The 16,811-nt window shown below is 62.2% G+C and overlaps 1 protein-coding gene across 1 annotated transcript; it reads right to left on the reverse strand.

The window, feature by feature from the left end:
* Nucleotides 1-1,964: 1,964 nt before the first annotated feature.
* SCRT1 (scratch family transcriptional repressor 1) lies at nt 1,965-7,833 on the reverse strand. Its single transcript, XM_025394599.1, has 2 exons — nt 7,422-7,833; nt 1,965-5,493 (listed from the first exon to the last, which is right to left on the reverse strand). Exons 1-2 carry the CDS (start codon nt 7,534-7,536, stop codon nt 4,562-4,564), a joined length of 1,047 nt encoding a protein of 348 aa, XP_025250384.1. The 5' UTR covers nt 7,537-7,833; the 3' UTR covers nt 1,965-4,561.
* Between the last annotated feature and the right edge of the window lie 8,978 nt (nt 7,834-16,811).

The raw sequence follows: 16,811 nt of genomic DNA on the forward strand, positions 1-16,811 counted from the left end.
TCAACTGCAACAGCCACAGGTGTGGCCCACCTTGGCTTGGTGTGCATATTGCACAGGGCATGGAGTGAGAACATCCTGGATCTCAGGATGCCAGGGTTCACTGAGGACTCCGACTCTAGAAACACCTCCAGTCCTCTGGGGTGAGCAGGGGCAAACAGGTGCTTCTCCTGAGGTGGGGTCCTCTCCTGTGGACTGGTCAAAGTCTCCCCTCTGAGCTCCATCCTGTTCCACCAGCTCCACCAACAGTGGTCAACAGGGCTGCCCCCTTGGTTTCCCCCCTGGTGACATGTTCTGTCACCACAGGCCACTGTGGGTTGCTGCCAGCCAGATATCAGGCAGGCTGGAGCTACCTGGCGGATGCCCTTTGTGTAGCTTGCTGAGTGGGGTACCCCTCACTGGGCCTGAGAGCCCCTCACACATGGGTCTTGGTCAGTCAGGACCAGCCCCGTCTCCTACCCAGTCTCCCAGAACACTCATCTATTTTTCCGCAGTCACTGGCAGACACACTCTGTGGCCAGGCAGGCCCAGACCTGTCTGAGTATGGACTGACACCAATCTCAGAGAGGTCTGGACCTGGCCACAGAGTGCCTCATGCTAGGCAGAGGAGATCAACGGCTCAACCTGTGGTGGCATCCCAACTCAAAGCTGGCAAGTGGCCACAGGAGAAAGACAATGGGAGGGTGGACTGGACCACCAGGAAGGATGGGTCGGGCCTGGTGAGCAGAGCCAGGCTTGGAACCAACGGGAAAGCACTGGCTGTGGGCACACCATTAAGGAAGGGCTTTGCCACCGGGGTGGGGGCGGGGCGGGGCAGCAGCTGTGATCTGTGGCCCATGCCACTCATTCAGAAGGGAAAGTTGTATCCGTGGCTGGGAGGTACCAGGGAGAGCTCATCCCAGGCCTCAGGGAGGCCACCTCCATCCTTCCACCCGCTCTACGCATCAGAATCCTGGAGAAGTAGAAACAGCCACTCACTGTTGGAGTCCTTCAGAAAGAGTGAGGCTAGGAACCTTCCTCCCCGCCATTGGGGCCTGCCATGACCCAAAGAGAGCACCCACCTGTACCACAGCCCCTCCAAGTGCCAGGCACACAGGCCATGACATGCTGCAGACCTGGTTCCCCTGCTCTCCATCCCAAGGGAGTCTGGGCAGGTCTGTCCCCTGTCCCTGCCAGGGTGTGGGCAGCTTTGCTGGCCTTGGACCTAGGACTGACCTGGTTTGAATGTGTGTGTCTGAAGACTTTGGGCCTCTCAGCTCATGCCTGCCTACCTGGTTACCAGGGGCCATTGTTGGGCAAAGGGTCCCTGTCTCTTATCTCCTCCACTACTCATTCTGTCTAGAGCCCTTGGGCGATGGTTGCAGAAGCCTCTCTTCCCCTGGGCACCTTCCTCCCTAGAACTGGTCCAACCCAGCTATCCATGGAGGCCTCCTCAGACACTGGGGGAGCACATCTAGGAAGCCTGGGGGTCAGAATGTGGGCAGCAGGCCACAGGAAAAGGGCCAGACCTCGAACTCTCCACTGTCCCCATTTCCTGCAACAGCATCTCAGAGGGCTTGAGGTGGCTGTCAGGCCTTCCATCACAGCATAAAACTCCTTCAGGGAGAGAAAAGTGACGGCACCCAGGCCGGGGAACGGCAGCTCCTACTGTACCTACCCTCCCTACTCTGTCCAGCCGTGGGCTGGGCCTGACTTTAGACTGGAAGCTCCATAGTGCTCTTGTTCCTGGTGCAGAGCAGATCCACCTACCCCAGGGGAAATGCCAACTACTTTGCCTTCAGACCTGATGCTCCTGTGGTTGGGCCTGCCAAGCCTGCCCTCCCCAGTGGAAGAAGAGGGCCCTCTTACGAAAAGCCTCAGCCTGACCCTTGCAGCACCAGCCTCTGAGGTGCTGCCAGACTGGGAAGACCCTCCCAAGCACCCCAACAGCGTGCCCAGCCCAGGACACATCAGCCCGACACTCCGGATTCTATCAAGAGTGGCATTTATTCTCCTTGTGGAGGTGCGGCGCTCCGGGGAGCTGGTGCTGTTGTGCTTAGGAAGGAGGTCTGTCCGTCCGTCCGTCTGTCCGGCCGGCCTGGCCCCAAATGGGGGCGGAAGAGGGGCACGGCCCGAGTAAAAATCCCGGCCTATTCCGGGTGGGAATATGTACAAGGCGGCGGGGCGCAGGCGGGGGTGGGGGCGGGCGGGCCGGCGGCCGCAGCCCCCACCCGAGGGCCCCCGCACCTCGGGCCCTACTTGTAGAATCAGTACAAAATAGGTGCTACCTAAACGTTCCTTCTACCTGAATTCGCTAAGTCGGTTATTGTGCTGCTTAGTTATGGGGGCGGGAGGGGGCCCATGGCTTTCCACGGCGGTGGGGTGTAGGGGGAAGCAGGAGACCCTGATGGGCCCACAGCCCTCCAGCTTTCTCCTTAGGTAGGTAGACAGGAGTATGGGGTGGGGTGGGATGGGGGCGCCTGTGTGTGCGTGTGCATGCAGCACAGGTGGGCAGGCCCCAGCTTGGGAGCTGTGCAGGCACCACGCCTGGTTGTGTAGGGTATTTGGATGTGGGCACTGCTATGCAGAGCGGCGGGTCATCCCTGCGGAGGCAGCCACGCTTGCTGCTGGGGGTGAGGCTGGCCACACCATAGGCTACAGCTGGCACCTTCTTCTCCAGCCATGGCTCTGCCCCTGGCTGGACATGGCAGATGTGTGTTTGCCAGAGGATCAGAGAAGTGGCCACCTGTGTGGGGGCCCAGGAGCCCTGGATCTGTTCCCCTCGGCTGGAGCCAAAAGGCTAAGTCAAAGGTAGAGCCCAGTTGTGCCCAGCAGGGACTGGTTGAGGTGGGGAGGAGTGTGGGGGGCATCTGAGCCTAGGGACCTGGTCTCTCTGCATCTGCCATTCTTCCCTGGCCCACCCAAGCCGGTTGGACCCCTGTCCTGCAAACACACCTCCCAGTAGGTGGCTGCGTTCCTGGCGGACTCAGCAATTGGCCTGGCACATAGTAGGTGCTCAATGAACGGTCAGTGAATGATTAATGACTGAAGGAGGGGTCTTGGGTGCAACCACCCCACCCCCGCCCATGAAACCATTACAGCCGCCGGGCTCTGCCGTGGGGGTCGGGGAGGGGTGGGGAGAAAGTCTGCGCGGCCGGCTCCGCGCAGCGTCCCTGATCTAGGGGCCTATGGGGTGAGTAGGGTGAGGGGATACCTGATTCTCAGTAACTCTAGAGGCGGCGGCAGCTTCGCATGCAGTGCGCATTATTGCTCTATAGTCGGCAACGGACTACCTAAGAGGGAGGGGGAGCGGGCAGCCCCGGGTAGGGTCGGGAGGAGGGGGTGGGGCTGCATGCAGTGACGTCACAAAGGCGGCGGCCAATGGGGCGGGCCCTTGGGGCAGGGTCGCCGCCGAGGCTTTGGCATAGACGGGCGAAAGTTGGCAACCGAGTGGGGGCGGGGTCTGGGTCTCAGGGGAGGGGCCTGCCTCGGAGAGGCGGGGCCTGAGGCTCCCTAGAGGCTCCCAGCTAGGGGCGGGCCTCGGGGCGTGGAAAGTAATCCCGGACATTCCAAGCCCCCGGCGTCGGCGGGCAAGATGGGGGTTCAGCGCCCCCTCCCTGACCCGAGTGCAATCCGTTCATAAATAAAACGTACAAATACAGAAAGAAAGAAACCCGACGCGTCCGCAACCCCCCCAGGGGGCTTTACCCGCAAAGCGAAGACAGAGGTGTGTAGAGGGCAGCGCCCAGGCCTGCCTGCCGGCCCCGGGAATCCGTCCTCCAACACGAATGCCCGGGGTACGGGGGTGTGGGGGCCCGGGGCAGGGCGGAAGCGGGGTCTGAGGAGGTCGGATAAGTCCATGCGATTCGATATGTGTCATTATTATTCGATATGGAGGACAGAGCCCGGGAAGCTGGGCTGGAAGAATTCGGATTTGGCAGAGGATGCGAGGCGAGGGTAGGAGGGCGGCTCCGACTGAGGCCCCAGAAGCAACCCGAGGGAGGGGGTGCCGCCGTCCGCCCCTCTCCCCGACCCCCAACGCGTCTAACACACCCGGGAGTTCCGCGAAGACCGCGAGCCAGGGGCGTCCCTGCAGGCGCGCCCGCTCCTGCTCCGCCCCGGCCTGCTGCCGGGGAGGGGCCGGCTCCCTGGACGTCTGGGCCGCAGGCCTGGCGCTAGAAGGCTTGGGAAGGGGTGGGGAAGACCTGAGTCCCTGCGACGCGATCCAGGGGCGCAGAGGCGGGAGAAGGAGGGCGCTCCCTACCTCACTTCACCCCCGTCTTCAGAGACCCAACTCGGAGATGAGGTTCGGTTCTAGGTCTCGTCGACCCTATTGCTGGGAGAAAGCCGGGGGCACCCTGGAGGGGAGGGGAGGGGGCTCGGGGTGGGTCTCCCCTCGGGACCCTATTGCTTGAAAGGGCCGGCAAGGCCCCTGGCGGGCGGGGCGGGGTGGGACCGGGCCCCCCTCCCCCTATTGCTGTGAGGAGGGGCCCGCCCTCCGGCCCCTCCACCCGGACGCCAGCGAAGACTTCCCTGGGGGGCCGTATTGCTGAGAGCCGACCTGGCTGGGGGAGGCCCCGCCGCCCTAGGCCTGCACAGGGCTGAGCTGTGGCGGCGCAGGAGCCGCGGGGCCGCCGGCGCCGCCCTTGAAGCAGGCCGACTCGTAGTGCTTGTTGAGATAGGACTTGAGCGCGAAGCTCTTCTTGCAGCGCTTGCACTGGAAGTGCTTGAAGGCCGAATGCGTCTGCATGTGCGCGCGCAGGTTGGAGCGGTCGGCGAAGGCCTTGCCGCAGTGCGCGCAGCCGAAGGGTTTCTCGCCGGTGTGCGAGCGCATGTGGCCCTGAAGCAGCCAGGGCCGAGAGAAGGCTTTGCCGCACACGCCGCACTTGTGGCGCAGGTCGTGCGTGAGCAGGTGCATGGCCATGGCCGGCATGGACACGTACACCTTGCCGCACGTCGGGCAGCGCCGCGCCAGCTGGCTGTCCAGGCTGCGGTGCGTCTGCTTGTGGCGGCTCAGGTTCGACGACGTGGCGTATGTTTTGCCGCACTCGCCGCACGCGTGCCGGCCGCCAGCACCTGCGGCCCCTGGCCCTGCGCGCGCCTCGGTGCCTGCCCCCGCGCGCGTGCCGCCCCGGCCCCCCGGCCCGGATCCCAAGCTGCGCCCGCCCGCCCCGCCCCCGCCTCCGGCGTCGCCGTCGGGGGCCGCCGCCGAGGCTGTGGAGGGAGCGGCGGCAGAGCCGGCATTGGAAGCCTTACGCCGCGAGCGCCCGTCGGTGATGAAGAAGGCGTCTGCCGCATAGCCCTCGCTGACGGCCGCGTCACCGTTGATGTAGCCGCCCGCAGCGGTGGCCAGCTCCGGCCGCGGGGTGGGTGGCGGCGCTGACCCTGCAGCCGCCGGACCCAGCTCTCCACGCACGGCTGCTGCGTACATGGGCTCCGGCGACGGCCCTTTGAGCAGCGCAGCCTCGGCGTCGCCATCGTAGACGGACGAGGGCCCCACGTAGTCGCTGAGGTACCCTGCGGGCCGAGGCGGACGGACAGCAGGAGGGGAATGGTGCGGCGGCAGGACACACACAGGGGGTGGGGCGCGGGAGACAGCAGAAGCGGACCGGGAGACCCAGGTCCGGGAGAGAGGCGAACAGGGAGGAGGACAAAGGAGAGGGGGCCGAGGGACCGCGGGGCAGGGAGGATGGAGACAGCAGGGAGGGGAAGAGAGGGGAGGAGACGATGAGACAGGGCCGGGCCAGGCTCCGCCCCCGCCGCCCCACCCTCGCGGAGAGGAGGAGAGAGGCGCGTCTTCGGGCGCGGCTGCCCCCCTTCCACGGAGCCTCAAGGTCAGGGGGGAGGGGCGGCGCTTCCCTCTCCCTCCTCTCCCATCCTCTCTCCCCTCCCCCTCGGGTTCTCCCCACTTCAGCAGTTTTCCCTGATTATGCAACACACTGCAGACCCGCGGCGCACAAAGCCAGGACCGCCGGCCCAGGGACCCCGTCTGTCCCGCCTCTCCGGGGTCCTGGCCGGCTGTCCTCCTGGCCTGCAGAACGTGCGCTCCATTTTGATGTTGACCCTCTCTGGCCGTCTAGTTCTTGGAGGAACCTGAAGACGTCTCCCTCCTCCAGTTCCTTCGGCCTCACCAGCACCTCCCTCAGCTCTGCTGCTACCCACTGGACTTGACCCTGCCCTTGCTGCTCCTCCGTGCACTCTGCTTCTGTCCCCAACTCCCTCTCACCATCCTGCACCCTTGGGTCCTCCAGTGTTCAACACTGCCCTCTCCCGCTTACACCCTAACCCCTTTCAGGGCCTTCCCAAGCCCCTGAATGGTGCAGAGAGGGCCAGGGCGTCCACCTTCACAGGGACGAGCTGGAGGAGAGCAGCATCACTTATACCGGTAGCTGCAGTTGCTCCCCAGGCCCAAGATGGATCTCATAACCTCAAAGTCACAAATGCACGCCCCTCGCGATGCTCTGGCTCCTTCAGGGCTACACCCAGTCTCCCAGCATCATCAGCCCTTGTGTGCCATCACAGGGTGGGCTGCACACTGATCTGCCGAACTCACCACCTCCTCACTCACGCAGGGTCACACATGCAGTCACCCCGGACACACTCTCAGTCACATGGTGCACAACGGCCTCGGAGTCACATGGTCCCATGTAGTGGCACACAGGCGAGCACACACACACACAGGGTCACACACAAGCGCACACGGTCACATGGCCACACACAGTCACATGGACCCACACAGGCTCACACTCCTGCAGGTCACACTTGCTCTGCCACCCCACGCTGCTGGCACTCCCGACCCCTCTCTTGCATGCTGACAGTTGTCCTTGAACTTGGGCACCCTTACACAAAGAGCCTCCCCCTGCCTCCCACACCTTGGGCTCCCTTGCTCACAGCCGCCTCCCTGCTTCCTCTCCCTGACCCAGGCTTCAGGGAAGAGACTGCTGCTGCCTCTGCTGGTCCTTCTGCTCTGACAGGTGGGCGGCCCAGTTGGACCCCCTGCCTACTCCCTGGAGCTCCCTGCATTCCCCAGCTAACCCTAGCAGGTGTCCTGGTGCAGCCAAGGAAGAGGAGAGGGTGGCAAGGCGGCCCTGGTCTCTGAGTGTAGGTCTGTGTGTGCCGGCATGGCTGGGTCCCGTCATGGCAGCGTCCATGCGGCTCTGTCTGTCCCAGCATGGGTCAGGGTGTGGGTCCATGTGTGCGTTCGAGTACCTCAGTTCCCCCTCTTCCCCACCCTCTGTCCAGCGTCGACACTCTCCCTGCCCAGCCTTGGCCTCTGCTTTCCCCTTCCTCCCCTCTACTGTCCAGGCTCCAGCCACAGACTCTTGCCCTTTCTGGTTCCCTTCAGTCTGTTTCCCCGGGCCCTGCCCTCCGCCCCCACACTCTGGTCCTTCACCGCTTCCAGCAAAGCCCCAGGCCCCGCGCCCCGGTCTCAGACCAGCGCTCACCTTTATCGTGCAGTGGCGCGCCGAGGTCGCTGCGGGCGCGTCCGTAGGCGCTCTCCAGGTCGGCCGAAGAGAACGCGTCAAGTTTGACCTTCTTGACCAGGAAGGACCTGGGCATGATTCCTGCGGGGCTCCGGCGCTGTGGGCCTGCGGAGCCGGGGCTTGGGGGGGCTGCGGCGGCAGGGCCCCGTCACCATCCGAGGAGCGGCGGAGGCAGCGCGGGTCCCCACTCTGGCCTTTGGATGCTGCCGCGCGAGTGGTGTCCTCTCTCCTTGCTGCCCTGCGTCTCCTCCGTTGCCCCTTCGGATCCCTCTTCTTCCTCCTTCCTTCAATCCTTCCTTCCTTCAATCCTTCCTTCCTTCCTTCTCTCCTCTCCTCTCCTCTCCTCTTCCTTCCTTCCCTCCTCTGGTCCCGGCTTCCCAGCCCGCAGTGCCGCCCCTGGACAGGCGGGGGAGGAGGCTGGGGGGGGCGGAGAGGGGGGGAGCGGCTCCGTCCCGGGCCTGGAGGCTGCGAGTGGGTGCAGGGCTGGCCCGGCTCCGTGGCCCCCTTCCCCTCCCCCCCTCCCGCCGCCGCGGCGGAGCCTCAGTCAGCGGCCCCCCATGCCCCCGGGGGCGGCGGCGCCGGGCCCGGAGAACGCGGCGGCAGCAGCAGCGCCGGCAGCTTCAGCACCGCGGCCAGCGCCGGCCTGGGCAGCACCGCGGCCAGCGCCCGGGCGCGCTCAACCGGCACGGGCGGAGAGGGGCGGTCCGCGGGGGTTTGGCCGCCGGGCAGGGGTCCTCGGCGGGGGTCTCTGGGAGGCTTGCTTTATTGTTCTGCAGCCGGAGCGAGCGGCAGTGGCGACGGCGGCGGCGGCGGCGGCGGCGGCGGCGGGCGGGGGGCGGGGGTCCTGGGGGGAGGGGTGCGCAGGGAGGGCGGGCCGAGGGAGGGAGGGAGGGAGGGACAGGGGCTCCGGGGGCGGGGCTCGGCGCTCGGACTGCTCCTGGGCCCGGCCTCCAGAGCCCGCAGCCGCGTCTGCCTGCGGCCCGGCCCAGCCTCTGGCTTTTAAAGCCCAGGAGCTGGGGGAGGGGGAGAGAGGTGGGGGAGAGGCCGGCGGAAATGGCTGCGCTGGGCCGAGCCCCGGCCTGGGTCTCCTGGGAGGGGTCCCGGGGATGCCTCAGCCTGCGCGTGTGAGGAATTCCCCCGCGCGGCTCAGGAAACCGCGGCCCGGCGGCCAGCAGCATTGTCGGGCGTGTGGGGAGAAATGGAGCCAGGCCTGGGACCCACGCGCCCCGGACTCGGGGTCTTCTGAGGAGGAACGCAGGGCGGACCCCAGTCCCGCCGGCCTCGCTCGGGGCCTGGGGCGCGGGATCTGCGGGGGCGGGCGGGGGAGGCGGGAGCCGAAGGAGCGAGTGCTGAGGCAGCGAAAGCGCAGCGCGCGCCCTGTGCCGCAGTGGCTCCCGCCGCTCGGTCACCCCGGCTGACCCCGTGCCGGCTGGAGGGGCCTCCCCGCCCCCGCCTCTCTCCCCCTGGGCGGGTGTGCGGCGCAGCGGCGTCGCTGCGAGCCGGAGTGGAGCTGGAGAGGGGTTGCCACGACCCTGCTCCAGAAATTCTGCTGCTTTGGGGGTTTTCCGCCCTTCCGCTCGGCTGCAGCTCCCCACGGCAGCCCCGCAACCAGGCGGATAACCCTTCCCTCGGCCGCCCGCCCAGCGTTTGCAGCCCCCATGACGTCAGGCTCAGCGGCCAATGGCGGGGCGCCGGGAGCGGGGGCTCCGGGGTTCCGGGCCGCACAATGGCCGCGCGCGGGTGCCTATGTCCCCAGTTAGGGCCTGGCGCCGCCATTGTCCCCTCACCCGCCCCGCCCGGTGGTCCGGGTCTACGGGCTCCGAGCGCGCTCCCGCACGCCCCGCTGCCGCTGGGGACCAAGGTCGCGGGGGCGGCCCTGGGGAGCGTCCGGGCGCGGGTGTGCCGGGAGCGCGTGCGATACTGGAGCGCGCTCGTTGCGGCGCGCAGTGACCTTGCGCGGGGCGGACCCGCGGACAGCGGCTGGGAGCGCGCGGCGGGCTGGCCCGGGGGAAGACGGCCTGCGGGGGCGCGCTGCACTTGCTGAGCTCAGCGCCCCGCCCCCGGCCGCCCGGCCCAGCGCTGAGCCCGGGTGGGTGTGACCCGGCCCGCCCGCGCGGGGGGTGCGGTGGAGACCACGGACCCGCTTTGTGCCAGCCGCCCCGGCAGCGGCGGGACATTCATCTTGCGTGGCAGGCACTCCCGAGGGGTGGGGGCGGGGAGCGGCCGCCCCCTTATCGCTGAGCGGCAGCCGGCTAGGCTCGCGGTGGGGGCAGGGGCGGGATCCCCCTCAGCCGAGCCGCGCGGGTCCTGGCTCCCTCCCAGGGGGGGCCGGGCCAAGGCACAGCCGGAGGCGCGGGGCCAATTAACATTTTGATTGCTGGACTGGGGGGCCATCTGGACCGAGGCCTAATTACCCGGCACACCCTCGGGGCGCCGGCAGGACGTGTCAGGCGCGATCCCCTCATCACCCAGCGCTCACCGCCTTCTCCTGGACCCTGTCCCTGCCCTCAACTCTGTCCTTCGACTCCATCCCTGGCCTCCTCTGCACGTCCTACTATTCTTGCCTCTCTGTCCCCACACTCCGGGCCCTCCGACCCCCAGCTCTGTCCCCTTCCCCCATTCTTCCATTCGTCTGCCTGTACCCCCATCCCTGTTTCTCTCCTCTACTCCTCCCACTTCATCCCTTCTCCCCACGCCATTCCTGTCGTCCAGCTCTCACCCCTTTTCCCTGTCCCTCCATCCACCCTCTCAGCCCCTTCCACTCCTCCTGCCTCTGTGCACATACCTGCCTCTCTCTGTCAAGCTCCTCGCCCCCTTTGCCCCCAGCCCCCTTGACGGAAGAGGCATCAGAGCGGGACACATGTGTCCCGCGGCCAGGCGCTCCCGCGGGAACCATTGAGGCGGCCCTTGCCCCAGCTCAGGTGGAGCCCGCAGCCTCCCGGGACCCCTGGCGGGGAGGGACAGCTGGGTCCAGGCCTTGGCCATCAGTCTGAACCGACCCGGGTGCGGAACGCACATGCGACCCAAGCGCAATTACTTGGGCTTCCTCACCCCGCCCCCCCAAACATCCTGACTCCCCCTTCCCCCTCACCCCCAGCATCAGGAGGTCTCTGTGGTGCCCCAGTCCTGGGCCCCAGCTAGGAGAGGCTGGAGGAGGACAGTGGACGATTCTCACGCTCTGGAAAAGTGTCAGTCCTCCTGCATGGGAGGCCTCCCCAAGTCTCTTACTGAGAGCTGCAGCCTTGGGAGGCTCTGTTGCAGGAGAGAAGAGGTCCTGCAGCCAGTTAAAGTCCTGGTACCCCTAGCCACTCTCTGCAGAGCCCCTCTTGGGGAGTCTCTTCCTGCCGCCCTGATGCAAGCCCCAGTTCTGCCCCTTGTCCCTTCAGGTGGGTGCAGTGTTGGCTCTGAACCCTCTGTGCCCTCTGCTGCTGGCCGCACCTCTCCCTGCCCCTCCCAGGCCCCATGTTGTGGAAACGTCAACCATAAGGGTCAGGTGTCCCCACTCTTTTGTCTCCAGCACCCCACCCTTAGCAAAGCCAGAACCCCTGGTGTGCCCACCCTCAGATCCTGCAGTTGCATTCTCACCCACCCCTGCCGTATTGAGGCTCCAACCCAGGAAATCAGTGGACAGCCCAGATCCGAGGGTCCACCCTGCTGGACGGAAATGATGGGCAGAGAATGCGGTGTTGAATGGAGGTGAGAGGTATGGGGTGCAGTTACTGGTGGTGATGGAGCACAATTGGTTAGAAGATGAGGACATTGACTTGGAGAAGAGGTCAAGGCTTGGAGGGGACAGGCAGTCTGCAGCAGTTCATCCACAAGAACATTAGACCACCAGGAATTCGGGCAGTGATGGGCAGGGTCGAAGCCACAGTGAGAGCTGCTGCTGAGTGGTTGGTGGCTGATGACATGTGCTCCAGCTGGGATGCTCAAGGAGAGGAGGGAATTGGGGTCTGCAGGCCTCAGCCAGGAGCACAGGATTGTTTAGGAGATAGAGAAAGCAGCCCCCAGAGAGGGCTGTGGGGAGAGACAGCATGGAAGGAGGGCCCTCAGCAGGGAGGATGCAGGGTCGCTGGGGACAGAGCCCCTGGGGAGGGTTTTAGGATGAGGGGGGATCTGTATTCCAAAATGGTTCTGGCAGGGTTGTGGGGGAGGCATGGGGACAAAGGCATGAGGAGTGGCCCAGAAAAGCCCAAGGGCAGACTTGGTCCCTGCTGGGGCAGGAGCTTTGGAGGAGCCACAAGAGCAAGGTTGCTGCACAACACAACTGTAAATGTGTGTCTGAAAAACAGAAGCAGAGGCCTGGCGCGGTGGCTCAAGCCTGTAATCCCAGCACTTTGGGAGGCCGAGGCGGGCGGATCACGAGGTCAGGAGATTGAGACCATCCTGGCTAACACAGTGAAACCCCGTCTCTACTAAAAAAACACAAAAAACTAGCCGGGCGAGGTGGCGGGCGCCTGTAGTCCCAGCTACTCGGGAGGCTGAGGCAGGAGAATGGTGTGAACCCGGGAGGCGGAGCTTGCAGTGAGCTGAGATCTGGCCACTGCACTCCAGCCTGGGCGACAGAGTGAGACTCTGTCCCCAAAAAAAAAACAAAAAACAAAAAAACATAACAACAAGTTAATATTCTGATTGTCAAAAGAAATAACTGGTATAAATGAACTTTTTACAGAACAAAGATGCTGAGACTCCAAAGGGGTTAGCAGGTGATTGACTACAGAAGAAATAAGAGACCTTATTAGGAATCAAAGACATGCTGGCTGGCTGCAGTGGCTCTTCTGTCATCCCAGCACTTTGGGAGGCCAAAACGGGTGGATCACTTGAGGTCAGGAGTTCGAGACCAGCCTGGCCAAAGTGGTGAAACCCTTTCTCTACTAAAAATAGAAGAATTAGCTGGGCGTGGTGGCGCACATGCCTGTAATCCCAGCTACTCGGGAGGCCGAAGCAGGAGAATCGCTTGAACCTGGGAGGCAGAAGTTCCAATGAGCTGAGATTGCACCATTGCACTCCATTGCACTCCAGCCTGGGAAACAGAGCAAGACTCTGTAAAAATAAAAATAATAATAAAATAATAATAATAATCAAAGACATGCAAATTAAAGGACAAAACGCAGATTTCAGAGTTTTTTTGTTTTATTACAGAAAATATCAAATATGCACAGATGTGCAGAGAGCTAGTTAATGCAAGTTCCCCTCTTGCCCAACAAGCACCTTCACTAAAGACTAGCCTATGGGTGGCCGGGCGCAGTGGCTCACACCTGTAATCCCAGCACTTTAGGAGCCTGAGGTAGGTGGATCACGAGGTCGGGAGATTGAGACCATCCTGGCTAACACGAAGAAACCCCGTTCTCTACTAAAAATACAAAAAAAATTAGCCGGATGCAGTGGTGGGCGCCTGTAGTCCTAGCTACTCTGGAGGCTGAGGCAGGAGAATGGCGTGAACCCAGGAGGCAGAGCTTGCAGTGAGCCGAGATCGCACCACTGCACTCCAGCCTGGGCGACAAAGCGAGACTCCGTCTGAAAAAAAAAAAAAAGACCAGCCTATGGGCATCCTGCTTCCTCCCCGACTCCCTCATCATTTTGAAGCAAATCCCAGACATCGCATCACAAAACGCCATCTTTGGCGGGCCGCAGTGGCTCACACCTGTAATCCCAACACTTTGGGAGGGCAAGGTGGGCGATCACTTGAAGTCAGGAGTTTGAGACCAGCCTGGCCAACGTGGTGAAACTCTGTCTCTACTAAAAATACAAAAATTGACTGGGCATGGTGGCTCACACCTATAATCTCAGCACTTTGGGAGGCCGAGGCGGGCAGATCACCTGAGGTCAGGGGTTCGAGACCAGCCTGGCCAACATGAAGAAACCCCGTCTCTACTAAAAATACAAAAAAATTAGCCAGGCGTGGTGTCAAGCGCCTGTAATCCCAGCTACTTGGAAGGCTGAGGCAGGAGAATCATTTGAACCCGAGTGGCTGAGGTTGTGAGCTGCAACCACACCACTGCACTTCAACCTGGGCAACAGAGTGAGACTCCACCTCAGCAACAACAGCAAATATATATACACAAAAATTAGCCAGGTGTAGTTGGGTGTGGTGGCTCATGCCTGCAATCCCAGCACGTTGGGAGGCCAAGGCGGGTGGATCACGAGGTCAGGAGTTCCAGACCAGCCTGGCTAACACGGTGAAACCCTGTCTCTACTAAAAATACGAAAATTAGCCGGGCATGGTAGCGGGTGCCTGTAATCCCAGCTACTCAGGAGGCTGAGGCAGAGAACTCCTTGAAATCAGGAGGCGGAGGTTGCAGTGAGCTGAGATCGTACCACTGCACTCCAGCCTGGGCGACAGAGCGAGACTCCGTCTCAAGAAAAAAAACAAAAACCCACCCGGCCCATTTTTCTCTTGATAAACACATGAGCAGGGGTGGGGGTGCAGCTAAGGAGGTGCAGAGCTGGGTCTCAGGGTCCTGCTCGGGCCCAGTCCAGCTTGAGCTAGGGGTGCCTGGAGACAGGATTGGACCCCGCCTTCTTCTTGCTTTCAGCAGGGCAACCCCTCAGTCTCCTGTGTCCCGCTGGCTGCATGGCAGAGAGGCCAGCAGCTCTGAAATGGCCCAAATCCCACCCCCTTCCAAGGGGTCCAACTGCCTGACCTGCTCAGACCTTCAGCTTCAGGCAGGGGTCACTTAATTTCTCTAAACTGGAGATATGATTTTCATAGTGTAAAATACCTTATATGTAGAATTCCATCAGTTTTAAAAGCACATATTGTCTTATAATCCACTCACCTACAGAGACGCAGGATACTTCCATGCCCTACAGGATGGTCCTTTGGGGCAGGTGTAAAGTTGTAAAGGAGACATTGAGGAGAGGCTGGGGGAACCTGAGAGTGAGGCCTGGGAGGAGGCAGAGAAGGGGGATGTGGGGAGGGAAGAGGTGGGGGAGGGAGAGGCAGAGGCGGAGGAGGCAACTCTGGAGGAGGGGGAGGAGAGGCTTCCACCAGAGGGCAGCCCCACCTAAGCACTGCAAGCACTCCTAGCAGCTGGGCTCACTTTCCTAGCAGGGTGATATGGGGAGGGCTCTGGAAGTGGCTGGGGGGCACTGAGCTGCCTGCACAGTGGAGGCCCAGTGTCGACGGCCTGGCAACCTCCTAATTCTTGATGCAGCATAAGCCTCTCCACCTTCACCTTCCTGGACCTCCCCATGGTGTGGCTTCCTGCTGTTCCAGCTGCTTGTCACCAGCAGCCTTGAGGGATGGCCACAGCTGCAGAGCCCCTCGCCCAGGGCCACACTCTCCTAGGGGTGGCCACACCTGGTGACTGATGGAGACAGGACTGCAAAGGCCCTGGCATTCCTGCCTGAGGCAGGACAACTTTGATGGGCCATCTTGGCTCAGGCCTTTTGGGGACCAGCAGGGGCCGTTGCTCCTGGGTGGCCATCACTCCTCCCTCGGCCTCATCTGACCTCCTCACTCTCCCTCCACAGATGTCCATCCCTAAGGCAGTCCTGTAAATATCCTAAAGCCCCAAACTCAGGCTCAGAGTCCCTTCCTGGAGCTTCATTCTGCTCCCTCCAATGGAACGTGATCTTTCCAGCCATGTTCACACTCCTGTCCCCAGTTCCACCCCCAGCCCCCATGCTCCCTTACCCCAGGTTCCCTGAAAGCGTTTGGGCCTGGCTGTCCTCTCCACTCTCTCCTATTGGCTGAAAAGTCCCTGGGGACAGTGCACATAGCCTAGCTTCTGCAGCAACCATTTCTACTCCTCACCCTGGCCCAGCCCTCCTGGGCTTCTTCTCATGCCTATTCACCCTGCAGGGAGCCCAAGTCTCCTTCCAGGAATCCCATCATCTCCTTGCCCTCTCCCACCCTCAGTTCCTCTGCCCTGGTGCTTTCACTCCAATACCTCAAACTCAGTAGAGCCATCAGCCCCAACACGTCTCTCGGCCTATGGCGGCTGCTCTCATGGAGCCCCAGGAATTGTTCCTCTGGGCACAGCTCTTGCGGTGCCCCCTCCGATACTGACCTGGGTCTGGCTGTGGGCATCAGCAAAATTGGTGCAAGCCAAGGCTGTGACCATGCACACTGTGGGTGACTCCAGAGCTCTCGTTCGCTTTGGGATGCCTGCAGCTACAGCCGGGAGGAGCTCAGACGGGGCTATTGAGGACAGGCCACGCAGAGCGTTCCTGTGGGACAGGTGCCGCAGATGGTCCAGCCTCAGCAGACCTCCTGGCCAAATGCAGTCACACAAGTAACCCCAGGTACAATGCTTGGGATAGAACTGCCTCACGGAGCCAGTCAGCCTGCACAACAGGATAAATAATAAGTTGCTACTGCCTGGGCGCAGTGGCTCACATCTGTAATCCCAGCACTGTGGGAGGCCAAGGCAGGCAGATCACCTAAGGTCAGACATTCAAGAGCAGCCTGGCCAATATGGTGAAACCCTGTCTCTACTAAAACATACAAAAATTAGGCCGGGTGCAAGTGGCTCACACCTGTAATCCCAGCACTTTGGGAGGCTGAGGCAGGCAGATCACCTGAGGTTAGGAGTTTGAGACCAGCCTGACCAACATGGAGAAACCCCACTCTACTAAAAATGCAAAATTAGCCGGGCGTGGTGGTGTATGCCTGTAATCCCAGCTACTCAGGAGGCAGAGGCAGAAAAATCACTTGAACCTGGGGGGCAGAGGTTGCAGCAAGCCGAGATGACCACTGCACTCCAGCCTGGGCAACAAGAGCAAAACTCCATCTAAAAAAAAAAAAAATTAGCCGGGCACGGTGGCTCACACCTGTAATCCCAGAACTTTGGGAGGCTGAGGAAGGTGGATCACCTGAAGTCAGGAGTTCGAGACCAGCCTGGCCAACATAGTAAAACCCCATCTCTACTCAAAATACAAAAAAATTAGCTGGGCATGGTGGCAGGCACCTGTAGTCCCAGCTACTCAGGAGGCTGAGGCAGGAGAATCACTTGAGCCTGGGAGGCAGAGGTTGCAGTGAACGGAGATTGTGCCATTGCATTCTAGCCTGGGCAACAAGAGCAAAACTCTGTCTCAAAAACAAAACAAGGCCGGGCGCGGTGGCTCAAGCCTGTAATCCCAGCACTTTGGGAGAGACGGGTGGATCACGAGGTCAGGAGATCGAGACCATCCTGGCTAATACGGTGAAACCCCGTCTCTACTAAAAATACAAAAAACTAGCCGGGCGAGGTGGCGGGCGCCTGTAGTCCCAGCTACTCAGGAGGCTGAGGCAGGAGAATGGCGTAAACCCGGGAGGCGGAGCTTGCAGTGAGCTGAGAGCCGGCCACTGCACTCCAGTCTGGGCGACAGAGCGAGACTCCATCTCAAAAAAAAAAAAAAAAAAAA

The sequence above is a fragment of the Theropithecus gelada genome, chromosome 8 (assembly GCF_003255815.1).
Source record: "Theropithecus gelada isolate Dixy chromosome 8, Tgel_1.0, whole genome shotgun sequence".
NCBI lineage: Eukaryota > Metazoa > Chordata > Mammalia > Primates > Cercopithecidae > Theropithecus > Theropithecus gelada.

Coding starts and splice junctions, on each gene's coding strand:
- SCRT1 (XM_025394599.1), bottom strand. CDS start 7,536: ATGCCCAGGTCCTTCCTGGTCAAGAAGGTCAAACTTGACGCGTTCTCT. Junction 5,494..7,421: donor CGCGCCACTGCACGATAAAG/GTGAGCGCTGGT, acceptor CTCGGCCCGCAG/GGTACCTCAGCGACTACGTG.